This window comes from Tetrao urogallus (assembly GCF_951394365.1).
Source record: "Tetrao urogallus genome assembly, chromosome: 5".
NCBI lineage: Eukaryota > Metazoa > Chordata > Aves > Galliformes > Phasianidae > Tetrao > Tetrao urogallus.
This window is the reverse complement of record NC_136818.1, coordinates 5,471,019-5,493,984: the sequence shown is the minus strand read 5'-3', so window position 1 is coordinate 5,493,984 and position 22,966 is coordinate 5,471,019. Positions and strand designations below refer to the sequence as shown.

Genomic DNA, 22,966 nt, shown 5'->3' with positions numbered 1-22,966 from the left:
CCTTAGGGCACAATGATTAATATCAGGTGAGCTCACAATGATGCACAGCACTTCTGGCCCTTTCTCATGCCAGTGGAGGTGAGGCAGCTCAGATGACCTTCCCTTGCCACCTGAAGTGGGATGCTGTGGATCACAGCATCTCTAAGCTGGCTTGTACACTGGCAATGCCTCCTTACATTTTACCTGTCCTGCTTAAGAGCCCCAGGCATGATGATGGCTGCGTCATGCAGGGACATGAGATTAGAAAGCTCTCCCCACATAATCAACTTGTCCTAAGGTTCAGTTAGCAAGACTTAGTTAAATTAATGCAATTCCCTTGCACACACTATTGTTTAATTAGAATTATTTAGCTTAAGGCACTCATTGTGCAGTGATGTGGTTAGTGACAAGCAGTGCTCGCTATGCTACTGCAAGTCTGACTGCTTTCACTTCTGTAACAGTGCAAAGCACTGAGTTATCTCTGCAAACTTTCCATAAAAGCTGATCATTCTCTGGTTCAAGTGTCAAATCTTTAGCCAAAACAAGACACAGACAACAGCCAGATGTGCATCGCCTTCCTATCAGATGCAGACACAGCCCTTTGCCTGAGCCCCAGGACCTTGGCTGAGGCAGGGGACTAGCTGAAGGACAGCTGGATGGAGCTGGACCTGGGAGAGATGGAGAGGAGGTTTATGGGAGAGGGAGAAGTTTGTTACTGCCCCAGTATGCCTCATAACGGAATTCTGCTTCAACACTGTTAGAGTTCATTAATATTAAATGGCACGTTTTTCTGATCTGTGATGATCGGATATAAGGTGCTATGGGATTGCAAAGTGATAACGTAATTATTGTGACATAACCTGCTGTAACCTACTGTGTGAATGTGGATTATTTTGAGGAATGGAATCGCACTGAGCAGTCCTGCTTAGGTCTTACATGTCATGTACAAGACAGAGCACTACAAAGAAATATGCATTTAATTGCTGATGATTTCCACTTTCTATCTCTGCTTTATAGTCTTAATTAGAAGAATTAAGAACAAACTGAGACTGCTCGAGAAAGGAAATATCATGCAGTTAGTAGCTAGATTAACTGTTAGACAAATTTGTGGAGGATTAAAGCATTTTATTTCTTTATCATTCTTTATCCTGCAGGAATTACAACTACCCACATAATTCTGGATCCTGGAATGCTCCCAATAATTTTTAATATATTATGCACTGTGATCCAGTCTTTGAAACACAATTTATCTAGAGAATGGTTGACCTGAATGTGTTTGCCAGAACTTCAGCTTATTTTTTATTTTAAGCTGGTTTACTTGGATTGAAAAAATCCAGTATTAGCCAAAATTTAGTTTTGTTAATTAAAAACACTGAAGGGAGCAATCTGTGGAAGAAAAACTCTAATGCACCAAAAACAAATAATAAGAAAGTATGAAACATCCACAGATACTCAGGAGATGAGAGGGAGCTTATGGATTCAGAGAGGCCTCTTGGGAAACATCTGACAAAGCCTTGCTGTAGAGATACACCTTGCTGCAGGTTGATGTTTGTCCTCCTATCTTCCAGGCATCCAACTTGAAATCAGACCAGCCCTGCCACATCTCTACTACCTTCACAAGGATGAAGTTATACCCATGTGTTTCTGGTATCAGGATCATAGAGTGAAGCTGTCCCTCTACTCAGAACAGGTACTGTCATATGCTGCATTAAAGACACAGTCAGTACTTAAGAAGTAATAATTGTTGCTGCCACCACCTATAAATGCTCTGGTGTTTATTCAATTAAGACAGTTAAGCAGATAAAATATTTCTAGCTTTCCAGTTCCATTTTCTGATTGCTTATAAAATACAGAACACAAAATAAGACTGTGGGAAACAAAGTGGTTTAGGATTCATTTCTCTAGCACAACTGATTGTTTCTAACCTCAGGAACACAATTTGGCATTCTTGGCAAAAATAATTTCACACAATAATAGAGAATTATATATAGTGAATAAAAGTGAGGGGTGTGGAACATGTGTACATTTAGGTCTAAGACAAGGATATGACTGTAAAACAGAAACTGAGCAATATGGCTTTTGGTTATGTAAAAAAATTAAGAGCTAAATACTATCTGTCCTGAGGAAGAACAGAGGACACATTTCCCAGAGCATCTTCTGCTTGAGGAATTCTGCCAGACAGAGCAGATGAGTTTAACACAGGTTGAAGGACTGAACATATATGAAGCATATGAACAATATGAACCTTCTACAGACCAGACTTACTACTGAACCACAGATGACATAGCTGGCCTGTGTTTGCTGTGCTATCAGCATATACAGACGAGTGAACTACTAAACACTTCTTAGTGCATCCTGCTGTGATGCACAGGCTGGTCTATTCTACTAGCAAATTTTGGAATCCTTCCCTTGTTTTTGTATGAGATGAGGATGCAGGCATAAGGATATACCAACAGTTAGAAATGTGTATGTATGACTAAAGCAACAGGTGTTCTGCAATTATACAGCCATGGAATTTAAAGAAAATCCTGCAAACTTGTAGCAAACATGGATGGGTCTAATGAGCTGCTTGTAAGAGGTGCAGCTTGTAATATGTGTAAAACTGTTTAGCATCTTGACTAATGGAATAATGGGAAGCCTTTTTCCCTCCTCCATTGTCTCCCAGCAATTAATCTAGCCATTAAAATTACTCACTCATTTTTGCTCCCTTAACTTTCTGCTCTTTTAGGAAGCTAAATTGTTTTAGAAAATCATTTTTCAGCTCAAGCAATGCTTTGGTAGTGCCCCCAGAATGAGTCCCCTCCTGCTGTCTTCAAAACGTTGCTGACTGCAAGAAGTATGGTAGTGAGACAAATATCAGCACTGCTAGACTATTTTCTTGCTCGTGCCTTTATCCAAGCTGTCCATGAAACACAAGTATACAACTATTGGAATAGACAGTTTGATGGCTCCTGGATAACTTCTATTACAAGTAAAAGGCCAAATTCTGGTTATAATTATACTACTGAATGTCTGAAATATTCATTTGGAGTCCTGACCACATCATCTGTTGATTCAAAGCGCTCGGTTTTTGCAGATCTTTTTAAAGAAGTTAGGCCAGCAGCCACAGGTACAGCAGATGTTTCCTTGATTCAGAACACCCATTCCCTCTGGGGCACTCAGTGCTCTGCAGCAGCAATCTGGTTTTGCTCTCAGACTTTGATGTTATCAGTACCTAATCCCTGCCACACCAGACAGTCTTTGGCTGCAGTCTCCCACGCTGCAGAATTAAAGCCACCTGACTGGGTGCTTTTGCAACATATGTGTCCTGGTAATATTTTACTGGCCTATATTTGTGTTGGGCATAAAGCAGCTTTGGACACTGCTCTCTGTACTGTATTTCTCACATTTGAACTAATGTAGCTTTGCAAGAACATTGTTTTAAGAGTGGGTTTTTGGTAGTATTCAGTACAGCAAAGGTATGGAGACATTAAAAATGGAGTCTGAGTAGCCTGATGAGAGGACTACAAAGTTTCCGGTATTCATAGCAGAAGACTGAACAGCACTGTGGTTCCTGTTTACTATAATCTGAAGTCAGGTGTCTCTTCTTTCTCAGTGACATTCCCTTAACCTCAAAGATTCCTTTGTGTTTACTCTCCTGTGTGTGACTTCCATCATCAGCTGTGTAGACTCCTGACTACTGTTACTGTACCACATGAGCCACAAATCCTGTCCTCAGTTGTATAGGAATACATCTGAAATAGCTTCCTGCTGGTGTCAGTGGGCTTCATCAGGGTTTGCACACCTAAAATCAAGGGCAAAATTTATTGCAGCAAGTCTGAACAAGAGACCTATCTCAGGGTCCATGGAAAGTTGCAGACTGCACATAAATAATCATCTCATTTGGACGGAATGGAAGAAAATAGAATGGTTCCGTTGGAAAATGCCTACAAAGACCATCGAGTCCAGCTGCCTGACCGCTTCACGGCTAACCAAAAGTTGAAGCACGTTATGAAGGGCATTATCCAACTGCCTCTTGCACACTGTGCCAACAACCACCTTGCTAGGAAGCCTGTCCTTTGTATCAATCTCACTACCTTGGCTAAAAGCACTGAGCATGCTTTTGCAAAATAAAAGCCTTGAAGTACTATTATTATGATAAAAAGATGCTAGTGGAATGCAAAAATCACTAATCAGAACTCAGGCATTGTGTCGTGTTTGTCTTTTTGCATATCAAGGCCGAACTAATATGGAATCAGTTTGTCAAACACTTAGACATTTTACATGTCCTGAGGTGATGCCGCTGCACAGCATTTCAGTTCCAGTAAGGGATCAGGAGGGTGAACCCCCTTCTCTTGCTTCTTCTGAAAGATAAGGTTCTGGCACAGCTTTAACAGTGCTATGACTTTCTGAAAGGCTCATTCTTTGGGGTGAAAGCACAAATACACCACATCTATAGGAATCTTGAAAAGGTGAAGTCATGTAAAAAGTAGCATGACAGGCCCAGCGCATTTGCACTATGGTTTCAGGAAAGCAAATTTATCTAATAGAAAGTGTTTCTTCATTTCAGAAGATGTCTGGGCCAATTTTCAGGAGGATGAGTAATTTATTCCTTTTTGGTTCTGAAGCTTTCCTAATGCAGTTTTAACTCATGGCTCCCACGTGTTGTCTGCTTCAAAGTCCCTCTTCCCAGCATCATTTTCATCCTGGAATTATCTTTTTTCCATGTTGCTTTCCTTTTATGACAAATAGGTACCATACATTTAGGGACTTCAGAGCACTTCAGGCTTCTGAGCAGCTTGAACTTCTTAAAAACTAACTAGAAGAGAACATCTGCTCACACACAGTGGTGAACAGTGCTGGCATCAGGCTTCTTCTGTGAGATAAAAGAAATCTGGAAAACTGAAATGATTAAAAAATGCTAGTTTGCCATAGGAGACAGACGAATATTTCTACCATAGGTACACAGTGCCTTTTGGTAAAAGATACTGGAATGTAGGTCAAAGCTATTAAAAAAAAAAGTTATTTAATAGTGTAAACTCTGAGTCTTCTAAGGCACTCTTAAATTACTGCCTGCATATACAATTCAGTCTTCAGCTGTAAACTTCTTTAAGTGTGATTCTTGGTTTTGCAGCCTGGACTTCTTTCTAACTACAGCAGATATCGAACTTCTCCTGCCCTGTTTTGAAGACATGGAATTTCTATACAAAATAAAATAGGCTTGAGAAGAGAGAAAGGAAATTATTTTAACAGTGCTTGGGATTCCCATGAAAATATAAATCCTCTACTGTGCTTATATTCTATTAATGGCATATTTAAAACAAACAACACAAACAACAACAAAAAAACCAACTACACAACCCAACAGCACAAATCAAAACAAAGAAAAACCACTTTCAGTTAAAGTGAGCAAGTCTGACTCAGTCTCCAGGTACCTGTTTCAAAGTCTATTAAACTGGATGCAGTCCTGAATAACCAGTGGTAAGACCTGCTCTGATTTATCCTTCCAGTAAATAGCGTATGAACTCGTGTTAAGGCATGATTTGATCCTGTCTGTATTCACTGAGTTGTTTTGTTTGGAGCTTTTGAGCTCAACTGGCTCACAGTATTGTTTTGTGGTGCCCATTTGCACACATGGTAAGCTGTGTATAAAACAGGAAGGTGAACCTCCAGTTTGGCTTGGATTTGTTTCCACAAGTGGATGTTTGTAGTGTTTAATCATTTGTCTTTATCTCATCAGCCAAAATTTGATTCCATTGATGACAAATGCAAACAGCATGATTTAAGTGGCAATGAAATTCACCCACATAAATTTAAGGTATATGAGAATGACAACTGAGCGTGGTGGAAATAGTAACTGCCATTGTAAATAGTGCAGTCCTGTGTAACAGATCTTGTTTTACAAACATTTGCCCCCAAGCTCTATGCATTTTCTCTTCTATTTGTAAGGTGGACATAAGTTCTCGAAGAAAACACACAGAATATTTTCAATTGGAAGTTATTCTTGTAACTCCTTTTTCTGTCCCTTTAAACACTTTCTCCTTCATTTCCTAACTGAAAAAAGGCCACTAAATATTCACTTTTTCTTATATTTGGAAAAAAAGTATAGAGTTAATTTCAATAATTCACATGGAAGAAAGAAAGGCAAAAGTCTGTGTTGATTCACTGCTATTATTTCCATTGAGATGCCCCAAAACCACATTCCTAGAACATGACACTGCTAGCTCTCATAGAAGCTGGGAATATTTCCCCTGGGAAATACTCTATTTTCTGAACGATCCTCAGTGAGGTATTTTTTCCCATATATCTCAGTTCTCCAGCTGTAGGAAAGGAAGATGCCTCTTCCCTACCTCACAGAAGCAATCACATCATGAGAGTTAATACATTAAAATTCATAAGGCACCAGGTGTTTTGAAGCTTTAAAGAGAACAAGATGATGATCCTTAGCCTGAGGATTTGTATCTTTAAATATGGATGAAAATAGGATTTCATGAGCTCGTACCAGAAATCTTGACTATAATTAAGGCAGATTTGTATATCTGTCTCAGCTCAGTAGTAAAGGGGCAGCTAGAGAGAACTAGAGAGAGAACTTTAGAAGGGAGTTCTTTTAGACAGTTCTTTAGAACTGCACCTCCTGCAAAGCTTCAGACTGAAAATGACCATCTGAATTATTTGTGCTCAGCCTAGATCCTTGCACAACGCCAAAGAAGACAGGCAAGTTGTGGAAGGGGAGACTCCTGCACAGGCATGAAAGCAAACTAGCTGGTTGAAGGGTATCTTCCAGAGATGGAAAATGGGTTTGATTTAAAGCTAGATCAGAGTAAAACAATAACTCAGATACTTAAGTCCACAACAGCACTGAAGATTTTCAGTGCAATGGCTAAAACTGTGTGTATTATGCTGCATTCAGTGGCCTTTCTGTCTAAGCTGAATTCAGGAGAATGTCAGCAGGGGCAGATTCACATCCACAGATCACATCCCCCATCTCTGGAAGTTCACTTTTGAATGGAACCTTTTCAAATACTTCTGTTGAGACTTAAAATGGCTGACTTGTGGGTACATTTTCTGAGGCAGTAAATTCAATATGTCAATCAGATTACATTTGTCCTGGATGATGTGAGGTTTAGAGCCGTTTCAGAATCGTGTGGTAGTGTCCTCATTGTGTCACAGACACTGGAGGTTTTGTTACTGTTTTTTAACATAACAAATACGTGGGGGAAGCATCACCTGCAAAATAATACTGTATACATGCTACATTGTGCTATCACCAGATTCCTCCATATACCATCAGTACTCTAGAAATGTGAACATTGATTAATGTTACAGGTGTTTAGAATGATGATGAGGCTCTGCAGTAGTTTTGCTTTATTTCTGATTAAAACCATTCCTAAAAGCAGAATCCTCACCCAAAAATTCCAGAAATTCAATTTCTAGCAACATCCTTCCTCTGTTTCCAGCAACATCCTTCCTCTCTGCCAAAAACTCCAAACCTGACAATGTCATATATAACATCACAAGAAATAATAATACATGTCATCATTTCAAAGTGGCTTCATATCTGAAATAAGTGAGGGCGAATATGTGTATCACCATGCCAAGATTCATGCACTCCACTTGTACACTTAGCATTCTTCTTTTTTTGAAGAATACCAGATGCTTCCTGTGCAAACTTCTGTGCACATGTGCAACCGATACATTGAGAGGAAATGAATGAATTGAGAAGATAAGCCAATCTGGGCCTGAAAAGATGGTCTCCAGCTGTGAATGGAAGTGATTTATCACTGAGCTGAAGGATCAGCTTTTCCAGCTCAAACCAGCCGATACATCATTACATTTAATCCAGACTTCCACACAGATATTTAGGAGTCTTGCAATTGACTTCAGCAGAGCCAGGATTTCACCCGTAATGTTTATCTAGGCTGAAAGCCCACTCCCCACAGTTGTGTTATTATTTATTTATTTAGTGAATGTGGTTATTTCTGTAGTGGAAGAATAAAAACCATCAGTGTAGACTCAGGGTAGAAAGAGAGTGCAGCTGTGGATGGTTTTTAGCACAGCGAAAAGGGAGTGAGCGGCTCATAGTCCTGTCATAGTTGATGTCTGTGCAAAACTGTGAAGACTTTAAGGTTTAAGACCTTGTCCTCAGGCCACAGCTCCTCCTCAGGCATTTATGTACAAAACACTGTCTCCAGAAACCAGGAAGAATGAATGTAGTTACCGGATTAAGTCCAGCAGTGCATCTGCAGAGCTCATGATGGGCTTTCCACCCTCCTCAGTGCTCTCCTTCTGTGCGGCCCCACCAGGATGAATGATGGAGACCATAATTATTCCCACAATCACAGCCACAAATGTTGTCCACAGGTAATAAGTGACGGTTATGATACCCAATCGACTGGAAGTCTTGGCATCCAGGGCTGCTAGCCCAGACATTAAGCTGTGAAAAGAAAACACAAAATACATGGCACCTTATGCATAACATCAGTGCAACAGAAAGCCTAATTTCCTATTATTCCATTTGCATCTTACGAGATCGCCTTCATATCAGTGCTTTTGGAAGCTTGCAGTAATACAAAGCTGTAGCCTGCGCATCTTAAAAGATGTTTCCTTTGTGCCATATGAGATACTGGTTTCCTGAAGGAACTTGCAAGCTCAGGCTGCACACATGGCAACCAAATCCTACTGACTGCTCCCTGAAGATTGAGGGACAGTTTTACACAACCTTATGTTTGATGGCCCAGTTCACAGGAGTCATAGCAATAATCAGTCAGTCAAACTTAGGCATGAAAGCCTACACATAACTTCACAGAACTGTAGAATAAGTGATTGGAAGGGACCTGTGAAAGAAATCTGATCAGCCCTTTCATTCCTTCCCATGTGAAGAAAGACCATAACTTCAAAGTTAAAAATACTTAGGGGCAAGTTTGACATACGGTGCATTTTTCACCTAAAAGAACAACAAAAACCCCTTTTCCTTTTTTCTAAACCCATACACACCACAATAGATTTTTGCTTCAGTAGGGGTCGTGCTGGGGAACAGACAGGCTCTGTAACTGCACTGTAAGCAGATGAGACTCCTTTGTGAGCCAGTGAAGCATCTCAAGAAAATGCTGTGGTGATCTCAACCTCTTATTTCCCCTTTGGCTCTTCCCACAACTGCCAGCAGATGGTCAGAGGCCTCACAAAGCTTGTCTCTGCCATGCTATGTAACTCTCTGCCATGCTATGTAACTATCTGCCATGTAGTTTCACCCCCACTAACCCTCTTTTACAGGCAAATTAAGGCTCTGCTTGATGCCTGAACTTGCCCTTGCTGCTCCAGCATAGACCCTGCTACTGCTTCCCAGTAATCAGAGACTGAGATGTGAGTTTCCAATCACACCTGTGTTGCCTGGGGCTTTAAATTAAGATTTAGCTTTGAATAATCTGATGTAAACTCTTCTGAACATGCATCTCTGGAAAACTAAAGTTGAAATAAAATATTACATTTACTATTTGATGTGACCCCGCTGCCTAGATTTATCATAAAGGCGGAACAGATTATCAAGCTTTTCCTGATAAATAGTGATGTACTAAGCTGCATCTCCTTGAATGAGACCTTCTTGACCTTACTCTACTCATTGAGGTTGTCTAGAGCCAATACTAAAGTGCAGCTTAACCTTTATAGTACATTTAATGAAATCAAATGGATGGGGTTTAGTGCTCAGGTTCCTGCTCTCCACTAGATTAATTAAGAAAATGCATTGCTTTTCTGCATCGCCACTCTCTCATGTAGGACAGTTTTTGTTAATGCTACAGGAGCAAGGCAAAATGCTGCCTGCACTGTGATACGATCATTTAGAAAATGACCATCTTGATCTCTCTCACTTCTGTAGCCATTTTCTTCCTTCTCTTTGAACATTTTGATAAAAATTCCACCTTTCTTTTTGCCTGTGAAGCTTTGTTTACAAACACAACACTACATACTAAAGATGAAAAACAGTAGCAGCAATGATACTTCCTTGGAAGACTCGATATTCTAAAGCACTGATTTAAATGCTGTACGTGTCTCAGAATAAACTAGCTGGATGTTTTCCACAGTAATTATTTTAAGTGTTCATCATAGGTATATTATGCGGGGAAACTGACATAAGTGGTACGAAAGCCTTGACCAAGCAGATCTGCAACTATTGGGTAGGATGCCACAGAGGGGAGAAGGAGTACAGGTTTTTTTCTGGTGCTGTCCTGAAGCCATTATCTCTGTGGGAAAGACAGTCCTTGATGTCACCTGTGTTGTGTTTGCTCTGCAGAGCAGTGGGAGATAACTCTGCTGCACACGGTGCTTGAGCCGTCATGACTATTCACCTGAGAAGCGTGTCCAGGAGAACTGAAGGCAAAACCTCCTCATTAAGCACTTCAGTGGGTCATGTGCATTTGGGGGTGCCACCTCAGCCTCGGCCATTTTACAGTTAGATCTGGGGAATGATGTGCAGCTAGAATCTAATCAGACATTGGCTCGTAGGTGGCAAATCCTGAGGGGGCTAATAATGAGATTGCTCTGTCTTGGGGATATTCATTAACAAGATCATCATCTGTAATGAGATTATCCTGTCACCAGATAAAGTCATGCTTGCTTCATGCTGTGATGAGAAAGTTCTCAAAAGTAATTAACTATGGAGATGCAACAGGAGAAACTGTGGTGTGATGAAGCATGAATCAAAGTCTGGGTTCAAATAAAGCTGCGTGTTATTCATGGCCTGCAAAGTTCAGTTTGAAGAAGGAACCAGTGGAAGCAGTTTTAGGAAGGCTGTGGAGCATCAGTGAACATTTTAAGCAATTGCTCAGACTAATTTTCAGGAAGAAATGTCTGTAAATAGTCAGAGACTGTAGTCACTCATTAAGCTTTTCATGTGACTTCATACATTTGATGTCAGAAGTAACAGAACAGAAGGCACCAAGATTAGCAGACATCACAGTTATTGTATGGAATAAGGAATTCGGAAGGAGTAGCTTCCTACGATCACTGGTCATGTTCAGGTTTTACCTTTAAAACTAATGGTCATTAGACACTCTTGGCTATATTGCTACCCTTGCCAACAGCAACCCAAGCATCTTCTATGACTGAACAAAGATGTTTCTGTGCCCTTCCGAACCAGACTCTTAAGAAACACAAATGAGTGAAAACCAGGATACTTTAAATTCTTATAAATCCTGAGAATCTGATTAGGCTTGGAATAGCAGGGCAGAGTTTTGATTTATAGGTTAAAATCGCCTGACTTCCCATGTATTTAAGTAGCTTCTACAAATATGCTTCATGCATAGCTTCCATAATATGACTGCCAAGTAGACAAGAAAGGAATAACACAATAAAAACCAACCTGCAGCTTTTCTGAATAATTACAAGATTTCTCACTCATTTAATCAGTCTGGCCAAAAAACAAAACAAGAAAAAAAAGTTCTTACAATTTCATATTTAGGGACCATTTCTTAGTTTGTATTGAAAAAAATACAATGTCAAGTTTAAGGCCTCCAAAATACATTTGAATTAGTTTTGGATGAAATATTAAACCTCGTAGAGCAGGGTGTAAGTGAAATCTGATTTCTATGATTTAAAAGGTTTTTTTGCACCTTGCTTTGAAACATCTGGTACTGGATGTAATAACAGGCATCAAAACAAACGAAACAGCCCCACGACCTCTTTATTTGCTGCGTAGGTTGTTCCAGCTACATGTGAAAATGATCCTTCTGTGTTGTTCTTTTTTCTGCTGACTAGAAGAGTCTGCTGTTTTATTCTATGATCTTGTTCGTCCAGCAGGTCCTGGATGAAGTTGTGTATGCTCAGAGATTACGCACAATTTAGAACAATAACCTCCAGATTTGTTCTATGTCCTATATATCTGTGTACATATCTGCCCTACGGTCCTTGGATTTCTGTGGCTTTCAAGCCTCTTCAAAGTTGTGTTTAATAACCTTCAGATCTCTTTGTGATATAAAACTGATGCTTCATGGTATGTGCAGGAAGAGATTCTTCTTTAAATTTTATACTTCTTTTCTTAACAAGTAAAAAATGTCCAGTTTGTTTTGTTTTGTTTATTTACTTATTTATTTATTTATTTAACTAAGACTTGGGCAATTCTAAATCTACTCTGCTTTGTTTTCAGTAAATAAGTTGTTTCCATTCAGCCAAATCTGTCTAATCTCCTCTCCCAACTACTTTCATTTTTATTGGAGAAAGAGTCAGGAAGGCAATGAATAAGATGGTAGCAGTTTGTTCAGAAGCTGGATGTTGAAAACCATTAAAAAAATTTATTTACTTGCAGCATTTTAGTGGGGTTGATATTTAAGGCTTAATTATTTCTTTAAGACTTCAATTGTTTAATTTTTTGCTGTTAGTAAAAAAGCTCAAATAAACAACAAAACAGGTACTTTCTTTTCTCCAGAATGGCTTGATTAAATTTTGTTTACTTTGGGGGAAAAGTCTCCATATGATTTATGAAATGTTACAATAAATCATGTCTTTATTGGATCTTTGTTGAGGGAGAACAGTGAGGAGGATCAGTGGAAGATCCAGTGAAACTTAGATGAAGCTCTTAGAGGGAAACTCGAAGGGAAAAGGAAGATGTCTGTACCTCCAGAAATTATTCTAAATGTGACTAAATAAAAACACAAGGTCAGTTACTATATTGTTTTAAACATTGGTAACAGTACAAGCAAATGTAACTATTAAATACTATGTTTCATGTCTGCTTGGAGAGAAATCTGTGTAAAATACCAAAAATTATTCTAGCAGGCTTTAAATAATGAGGAAGGGAATTCTTTCAATATCTCGGAAATCTAATTAGCCCCTGCAAACAATTAGCTAAACTCTTGTGAGCATCTCTAGGCTTTTTCTGGTCGTCACTGATAAGCATCAGAGTATTTATGAAGTATTTTATTTACGTACAAAAACAGAACTTTCTATTCTCTCTGCCATTCTCTTCTTTTTTTATCTGTTGCCTTCTGATAAAAAGCAATTTTTTTACTTCCATCCAGACCAAAAACTGTCCCCAGAAATGGGAAATACAAGGAGCTGCAGTAAAGACTCCATTCTGCTTGTTTATTTTGTCTTCCTCGCCACCAGAAGCCATCTGGATATTGCTTTGAAATAGATGGATTATGGATGAAGTTATCAGAAAGGATTAGTGTGATTAGAAAGACATTAATCCTGTCAAGAAGTAATGGTCAAGTATTAAACACAAGCAGTTGGTCCTACAATCATGTTTGTTTTCATTCATCCCATTCCCACTCTCCCATTCTCATTTTGTAATTGCATGCCATAGAAAAGACTTGGCTAAGCAAATTCTCCCAGTGAGGCTGGGAAGCTCCTCTAACAGCTACATTAGAGGGGATTATATTACAGTCAAGCATCATGAAAGTGAAGTGCAGGCTCCACTAATGCTGCTCCATTGGGCAGGCAGGCTGTCTTGTAGCTTTTTGTCAAGGTCAGTGCCTTTAACTTTCAACATGGTAATAATCTCCATTTCCACAGCTCAAGCCATTTACTCATCTTAAAATGCTTCACTAATATAAAAATCTATCATACAGGAAGGCACTATTTATCTTCTACAGACAAGGAAACAGCAAAATTAAGGCACTTATTTAAAGACAAATAATTTGTAGTGGAAATTGGAAGCCTGAAGCTATCTCTGTACTGTCATGGACCATCCACACTTCCCTCATTGGTGACCGGGCTGCTTCATTTCCATGGAGGTACCATTTATAGAGAAACATCTTGCAACAATGAAAATAAGACACTTCACAGTAATGAGAGAAAGAAATAAGGAGCCTTCTCTGATTGTTCCTACAGTTTGATGCTTGATTGTGCTCTTAGTCTCCAGTAAAGTCGAAATGATTTTAGTAGCAGGGATCAGAATGACTTTTTCTTTCCAGGATATTCTTCCCTTTTTCTAACATGATGGAATACCAACAGAGCTAGGTGCTGCTATGACTGTGACAGACATGTCTGCTGCTGACAACATACACCACAGAGACAGTGGTACTGGTGGGAAGATTGAAGCCATTTCTGCTTTACCTGCATGGTCTTCTTTTACTTAAAGTGACATCCGTTTTTTATCTCCAGATGTTATATCACACTGCACAGGAAAAAACGCCTCCTGTTCAGACATGCACAAACACACTAGTTGGCACATCTGTCAGTCTCTACCTGTATACATGTCACACAAGAATCACAGAATCACACTATCGCAGAATCATAGGAGTTGTAAGGGACCTTTGGGACCTAAAGCATGTTCCCCAGAGGAGGAAAATGTCCAGGCATGTTTTGTCACTGGTAGCTATTTTGCTAAAGACAGTGGCATCTCAAAGGTGTCAAGCATGATAGAAAATCTTGCCCTCTGTCTTCAAAAAGCAAATAAAGATGTCAGAAAATCAAGCTGTCTGCAATATGCTATTTGCAGTAACTATGTTTAATTATACTGCTAGGCTTCAAGAAAAGAAACTGAAACTAATAAATCTACATTTCTAGCTAATCATGACATCCATTTTTTTGAGCAGGAAATCAAATAATGTACTGTACTTTATTAGTGTGCTACAGGGAATCTGTTCTTACAAACTAATGCAGAACAGGCAGGACTTTGCTCAGCACACAATGAACATCAATGTCCAATGGCTGTTCTGCAACTACTTCCTCTCCAGTAATCCAACACATGAAGCCAAAGTGACAATCTGTGAATGCTAGAAGGAACAAAGAGCAACTTTTGATCACTGACTGACGAAGAAGACCTGAGACAATATATTACAGCACACGCAGAATTCAGGCCGGCAGGTTGACTTTAGCTGTTCTGATAAAATATTTCCTAAATTCAGAAGTTGGGATGCAAATAAAAATAAATTATCTGTTAAGTATGGATGTGAAGCTTCCATCTAGGGAAAGAGCCAAGAAACTCAATGATACTTGATTTTCTGCTCAGACAGTTCTTTCAACTATTTTTAGATTAAGAAAACACCAGAAGGATTTGGAATACAAATTCCAATTATAAAAAAGTCAGATTTATTCAACTGTTTATTGTTCACACATGGCTCTATCCTAAGGAAACAGAAGGATTTCAGCCAGCTCCTCAAACTTCACATGTCACTGCCATTTCTTTGCAAGACATAAACTATTTCATACTAAGAAGACTGCAGAAGAATTCTGGTCACAAACTATTTGAATCCCATTTGTAAAATCTATCAGTGCTCTCCACACTCATTCACTTTGTGACTCCAGATGTCTGCTGCACATCGTTACATCCCTACTGATACTGCCTAAATAATTTGTATGGAACTGGTCCAACTTTGTCATTATGACATGAAAAACTCTGCCGTATGTCATTTTTCACTGAAAACAGTTTATGCCAGTTAAAAAAAAAAACAGCAGAAGACCACCATCCCTGGATGTGTTTAAAAACCGTCTGGATGTGGTGCTCAGGGACGTGATTTAGTGGAGGGTTGTTAGAGTTAGGGGGGCATGGTTGGGTGGCGGTTGGACTTAATCTTTAAGGTCTTTTCCAACCTTAGTGATTCTATGATTCAATGATTCTATTGGATCTGACTACTAAATATGATATCTCTAAACACATGTAGCTACAAGAAAATGTTAGTTTATAATGTACTGAAACCTCTGAAAATATCTGAGGCATGGAGAGAGGATTCACAAGGTCTCCTAAGAAGGTAGAATCAAATTTTCCTCTACAAGCTCATGCTTAAACCTTACAGCACCATCTGGAGAACTTTTGGGGTGACCTGTGATCAGTTCTGCAATGCAATAGAGACATGGGTAATTTAAAGTAGTTACTGGTGTTTGGTGAGCTTCCTCTCTGATCAATTCTTACCTTTGAGTAGAACTTCCCATTCACTTTCATTCAAGTACAGTTCTGCTTCTCATTTGAAAACTTTACACATTTATTTCCTTAAGTTTTCTCCTTAAAACTCTCGTCTCTAGATTAATTCTCTCCACAGTAAAACTGCAGATAACATATCCTAGGAAAGGGTTAACACCTTATTCTCACCAGGGTGAAATTTATGAGTGTTGTTATTTCTATTACAGTGATACACACAACAGGTGATTCAGAAATGGGATGATATACATGCTTTATGTTACCATTCAAGTATTCCCAGATTTTCCCACACTAACCCAACAGAATGTTCCTTCTCTTCTGCTGGGTAGTCCTGTTCCTGAGTGCCAGTATTTTTCTATTGCACTTCATTAAGCCCCAGAGCCCAGCTTGGCCACTGCCTAAACACAGCAACAGTGACTGATATTTAACAAAGAATGATTAGAGGCAATAGTTTAACTCATACACAGCAGAGAAGACCCAAACCAGAATGGACCAGAAGTTCATATTGTCTATCCTTTCCTGTTCAATTTTCAGTTCCAAGAAAGGATTAAAAGAAATAGCACTGACCATACTATCATTCATACCAAACCAGTACTTTTGTGTGAATGAATTTTAGCTAGCTTTTTGGTTTAAATTTAATGATAGATTAAAAAAAAAAAAAAAAAAGAGAGATAATTTCATCACCTTGTAGAGATTTGTATCTCCCTTATGAATGGACATGATGTTGGCTATATCAGTCACAGATTCATATTCATGGTAGAAATTTCAGATTGCAAAATTCAGTTCCAGCCTCTGAGTGATCAGGTCAAATTTTTCATCCCGAGCAAACCGTAAACTTAAGTAGTAAAACAGACAAATTCCAGTCTGTGGTGTATTATCAGTTTCATCTTCAGATAACAGCAAGCAAAACAGTGCACAGCACAAGTTTCCCAAGCCCCCAGCCTGTCTCACAGCATCACTAAACCCTAAACTCTCAGAGAATATTCTGTTGCAAGAAGTTATTTAGGGTACATCTACCCAGGCAACTGCAGACAGACGTGGACACGCTCTGTTTTCAGCCTGAGCTGCCAAGACCGGTCCGGAAGCCATGGAGCCACAACAGCTCTTCACACACAGGCCTGGGAGCAAAGCCACGCTGACGCGGCTCTGTGGCTTCCGGCTCAGAGCTGGTGCAGGTCTGCTTGGCTCATGGGCCGAGTGAGCTCACATCTGCCTGCACCCAGCGCGTCTCCACATCTCACAAAGTCCATCCACACAGTTGTCAGCTCTTCAAGTATAGCTAACAGGTTCCGGTATGGAGCAGTAGAGCTGAACAAGAACAGAATTCCATAAATCAGTAAGAGCAATATTTTTCATTAGTGGGATGTTAAAATGCCAGTGGTTTCCCCTAATCAAATAACTGGAAAAAAAAATCATATATATATATATATATATATCTACACATATACATATGGGTAAAAGAATACTATGATGGAGTAATTTCCTAAGTAAATGACCCACTCAGGAATCTGAGCAGAAGGATAAGGGATTACCAGAACTGATGGCATTATGGACAGGAATCCCCTTAAAGACAGACAGTTCTATATTTAGCATATCATATTTAATTCAACCAACAAAACCCCAAAAGTATCAAACATTTATTACTACCCCTAAATGAACCTTTAAATAAATGTAATTTTTATTAGCATACATCTGCTTGAATTAGGAACAGTACACTTACAGGACAGAGCTTTACTTTTTCTAAAAAATCCAGGTCAAATTAGTTATTTAGGTGTGACTATAAAGGGAACAATCTTTCCTTAATCAATTCTGCACAAAAAAAAAGGATCAAATCTCTGCTACACAATGTTTCTTAATTATAAAAAAAAATGGTTATTGTTAAATAAATTTAAAATCTAATAATTATTCTGAGATCAGAACAAGATGATTAAGTTCCTGTAAGGCCTGTGAAACTATACATCTGAATATAGGGAAAAAAATAATCTGTTCACTTCTAGTGTTATCTGGACATACTACCCACAGGCTGCAAGCCTTGGTCTTCCTAAGCCTGCCTTCCCCAGACCCTGGGCACAAGGGCAGAGATGCTCAGCAGGGAGTGGCACCACGTGAGTTATTGCACTGTGATGGTCAGAGTGCCAGACCTGCACACAGCCAGCCCCTGTGCCGGCCACTGCTGGCACTGGGAGTGTTTGCTTTAGCAAATTGAAGATGCTGTTGATGGGAAAAATGGGTGTTTGTTTCTTTCTCAGTCTTTGTTTAGTGTAGAGTACAAAGACATTGGCATTAGATTTAAATTTCGAGCACTCAAAACTTGAGAAACTGAAGTGATAAGCAAATATTTCTGATATTCAATTTGTCCTGAAAGCAATACTGCAGGTGAAGGATAGATGTGGGGGGAAGGGAAGCTGAGGGGGGGGGGGGAAGAGTTTTTGTTGACTATATTGAGCAAGAGATTTTCTGGTAGGTAACACTCCTAGGAAAAGCCTCAAAGGCCTCCAGATGTGCTACTACTGCACTGGAGCGGCTGCAAACACTCCACTAACAGCTCGTGGTTCCTGGCTCTTCCAGACAGAGCCATCTCCTGGCTGAAGTGAGGAAATTCATTATCTGGAGACAAGGCTGGTTAATAAACCAGCTCATCAGCAGATCATAGCTAAAGACCCATGCTTTTTTAAACATATCAGAGCACTCTGGGCAGGATGCGCTGAGATCCACCTCTGTCACTGCTGTGAATGCGTGTGCCTGTTTGAAAACCTGAGATATTTGCTGAAACCTTCTGGATATACAAGAGAAAACACACTATTTGCACTGCAGTAATCAGCAGAAGAGAATCGAGGCCTCTGTCCCAAAAAGAATCAGAGAACTTCGGGTCTGAAGATGATCTTTCAGCTTTGTTCAGTCTAAGACAGCGTTATGTGTTCAACCGTGAATTCATGCTTGGCTTCTACTCTCTCTCAGCTCTCTTGTTTTTCCCATTTCCAGTATTAAAAATAGTATCCTGTGTTTGTTTATACCTGTAAGAAACACTGTGCATCTGCTAACTGCAGGGTCTAAAATCCGATGTTGTAGCAAATATTCCTAGGGCAGATATAAACTCTGTCAAACTATTTATCTTTCTTTATGTTGTTTGTGTAGCTATTGCTATGCAGCTACCTGTTCTCACCACAGCAAATTCTGTACATCACGAGCTTACAGGGATGAGCAGGGCTAAAACTATGAGCAAAGGATGGGAAACAAGCAAAATATACTTCTTTTAGAGCATTGTATGATGCTATAAAGCTTGTTATGTAACCAGATAACTGAAATAATATCAACTTCCATCCTTAATGAAGGCCCACATCAAGCCAACCCCAAAAACTCACGTGGGGCTCAAACTGGCTGGCTAGTTTTACTGGCAGTTGCTTTTCAAGACTTATGTGTATCCAAAAAAAAAAAAAAAGTAAAACCACAGGTGACAGGAAACATCAGAAAGAGCCACAAGAGCACTTCCAGGTGCTGTGACGTAAGTGCCTAAGCTAAGGAACAACACTGAAGAAACAATCTCCTGATGTTTGACTAATTTCTTCTGCAGGAGCGAACTTTTAAAATAAATACAGTTCAGAGATTCCTGAGTATCTCTCCTTTCTCAGAGAAACTGCATGCAAAGTTCCCATTTTAACTATCAGGTCACAAGGACAGCACAATTTTTCAGCCACTTCTATATGAACTGGATTTGAGCTAGTGACCAGTAAGTGCGAGATTTTCTAGTCTTGTCAATCTTCTAAACCACACACGTGGTTCAGGACTGCATAAAACAAACAAACAAAATGGATGTACAAGAATGTAACTACATCTGGACTATTTTTTGTTTGCAGAACCGCCTGAAATTTCAGAAAGGGTTAGTTTGGTATAGGGGGAGTTAGACTCATGCTGTCCTACAAGAAAAGCTAATCCCTTTTAAGTTCTCTTCTTTAAGTTACTTCTCTCCCTTCCTTAAAAAACTGAATTCATCAATTCTGAGTACGGCTCAGAGATTCCCTGCTGACAGATCCGTAGGTAACCTATAGCAACTGCAGCCTGTGTCAGACAGCTCTTTTGCACCGTGCTGCTTCTCATCCCAGCATATCAAAACACACAAGGGAATCTAAAGAACAAAACATTTTAGGGAAGGCATGCAACTCTACTCTCTTCTATCCTTAGCACATCACTTCCTCATGTTACATTGATGTTTTCCTAGGAAAACTCTCCTTCCATCTCTCCAAAAAAATCTTTTATCATGCATTGATGTTTTCTAGCAGTGTGGGACAGAACCAGTTATGAGTCTATGGTCATCTTGTCCATGTTAGACATGCAAGGACACAAATTGGCTTCATTCTGTGAAAAACCATGGGAAGTGAGATGCAAAGGTAGCATTTAAGAATAAAATTAGTGCTGGATTTGTGTTTTAACTCTCAGTGATCTAAGTCTAGGAACACATCTTTCTCTTAAAATGAAAGATGAGTTTTTGACATATCTATTAGGTTCCAGAAGCTGAGGCTTCAAGGAAAGACACCAAATATTACAAGATCTGTTAAGGTAAAGTTAGCTTTACTACTCTTCATGTCTCCTCTCAGCACTGTGTACATGAGAAGGCTTTTGTCCATCTTACTGGTGTTTGGTTGTTACTGTAATCAGCTGGAAGACATAAATTTAAAGGGGAGAAAAGCTTTCCAAAGACAGCCAGTTGAGCATCCTGAGCATTGGGATCTAGATCATTTACTCTGGCACCAGCAAGGTGGCACCATTCAAGCTTCCACCTTTAATGTATTAAGAAACCACTTTCACTTCTACCTGAAGTCAGGCATACATCAGTAACTCACTGGACATATGTATTTTTTCCCCGTATTTCTCACTCTGCAGCAGATTTCTCAAAGCACTGCAAAAGATTATAAACTAAATATGCTTTTTCATCTTCTTTGTGTGGTGCATTATTTCAATTGTTTAAATTTAAGGTAGACTTTTTGGTATGGCGGGGTAAATGTTTTCCAAACACTTAACTTCTATTTCTATAGTACCTGTATGAAGTATTAGAGAAATGTTCCTACTGATTAAAAAAGATGGTCATAGCTCTACTTTAAATCTTAATGTGCAGCAGTTCCTGGCTCTCCAACATTTATTCAGTTAAAAAACAGTGGTGATTTCATGCACTATTTAGGAAACTTCAGTGGCTATTGGAACAAGCATTGCCTTCACTTACCTTGAGACAACCAGGGGGAGAATCAACATTTTCAGCATCCTCATCAGTAACTCACCGGGAAACTGGAAATAACTGATTTCCTGGAAATACACAGAGAGATGCTCACTGTTTTGAGACAGCCTGCCCTTGTGAGTCCTGCTACAGCTGTTGGTCAAGGGGTATAAGCAGGTAAAATCTGCAGCTCTAGTAGGTAAGGTGGCAAAGACTGTATGCTTTAAAAGACTATTTTAAAATTAATTAAATTACATACTGTGTCTTAATTTAACAAAAACACACACAGCATTTTTCCTTTGTAAAGTAAGACAAAAATGAAATATGCTGCCTCCCTACTGTGAATAGGTTGCTCTGAATAATCCTTTTATTCTGCATTTTGTGTGTTTTGCTAGCTGTGTATGAAGCTACTGACTGGACACAAAAAGTGTTCAGACTGCAGTTAGGGCAGCAGAACAGAGAACTGTTTTAAGGTATTGTGTTTACTAAGTGCCATCATTTTTAATTGAGATTTACACTGTGTACTCAAAGCATTCAGCAGTGCCTGTTGTCCTGTTTACTGACAGATGGATACAGCAGTAAGAAACAAGTACCTGCAAAGAGCTTAGCTGAAGTACACTGGAGGAGAAATCCCCAAGGGAATTTAATATCATGGTTGGTTAAAAATGGGAGATCTCATATTTATTAATATAAAATACCATCAGTGTAGCACAAACATCTGTACCTCCGTACACCTGACGGAGCCTGACACCTGCCAGCGTTTTCTTTAGATGTACACATTCCAAACTAACATAAAATCCAACAAATATACTGTTTTTAACATGCATGTAGCTTATTATTATCATGTTGTTACAGTGGGGCTATACTGGATTTATTAGTGTCTTAAAGACCAGAACCTCTGCCATACACATAGTCTGAGAACTGTGAAAGCCCCAAGGAGCAGTGTGTAGATTAACAAACAAATCAAATTACACTAATTGAACAAGCACACAGACATGTTTTTTATCTTGAAAAATCCATCCTGAAGTTCCACAAGTTGATGTGCCTTTTGTTATGTAAGTATTTTCCCTGCAGTGATGCACTCTGTGGTGCCACACGTACCTGCTGGGAGAGCCGCCTCGTCCTGAGGAAGAACCCAAGGAGACAGCCAATGGTGACCGACAACACCGAGAGGATGAGCAAACCGTTCCTTTTACAAACATCCTTGATCCGAGCGAGGATCGCATCCAAAGCCACCGCCATGGTGTCCTCCGTGCTCCTTGGAGAGGAATCAGCATCCCATGGAGAGAGAATCCACTCGCTCCTCTTGCTGGAGAGGAACAGACCTCGCTCTGTATAGATCAGATCAAAGCACTTCCAGTTCTGCTTAGCTGACCTGCAAGGTCACCCCTCTGCCAATCGCCACCAAGCAAGCAGCTGGCATTATTGTTCCAAATTAATACCGACAATCCTATTATCGACTACATCATTAAGAGCCTGCAAGAAGATTAGGGGGCTCTGGAAAATTAGAACGGAATGCAGTAGTATTTCTAAAACAAGACTGCTTCAAAACAAAGTGACATGCTCAGAGCATTCTCTGGTCTTCCCAGTTTGGGGTCTGGCTGTCCACCCTACAAAGGAGCAGTGAAGTCATGCTCACCAACACAGAGAAGGAACATTACCGCGCTGTTTTTCTGTGCAGGGCAGAGTGGGTGACATTTTAAACAGGACTATCACAACAGGGCAAGCCAGGTAAAACTAGACTTCATTAATTAAAGCAGGCTTGGATTTTTTTGTTTTCCTGACGAAAACAAGAACGAAGGTGCAGCATAAGAACCACGCATCGATCAGAAACCAGAAGTATGCTGAAACACGGAAGGGAAAGCTGCTGGCATTTGGCATCTATTATCCTGCAAGCAAAAAGATTTCACTTTTTGTTCCACCACTCTGTTGATTAGAGTAGGGCCAATTTA

The 22,966-nt window shown here is 39.6% G+C and overlaps 1 protein-coding gene across 1 annotated transcript in view; it reads right to left on the bottom strand.

The window, feature by feature from the left end:
* SLC1A7 (solute carrier family 1 member 7) overlaps positions 1–22,256 on the bottom strand; it is a gene marked incomplete at both ends in the record, with an annotated part of 42,907 nt that extends 20,651 nt beyond the window's left edge. The window contains 3 exons of the mRNA XM_079535520.1: positions 8,177–8,392; positions 21,024–21,103; positions 22,116–22,256. Of these exons, the coding sequence (XP_079391646.1) occupies positions 8,177–8,392; positions 21,024–21,103; positions 22,116–22,256 (437 nt within the window). The remainder of the gene's footprint in view (positions 1–8,176; positions 8,393–21,023; positions 21,104–22,115) is intronic.
* Positions 22,257–22,966: the final 710 nt, after the last annotated feature.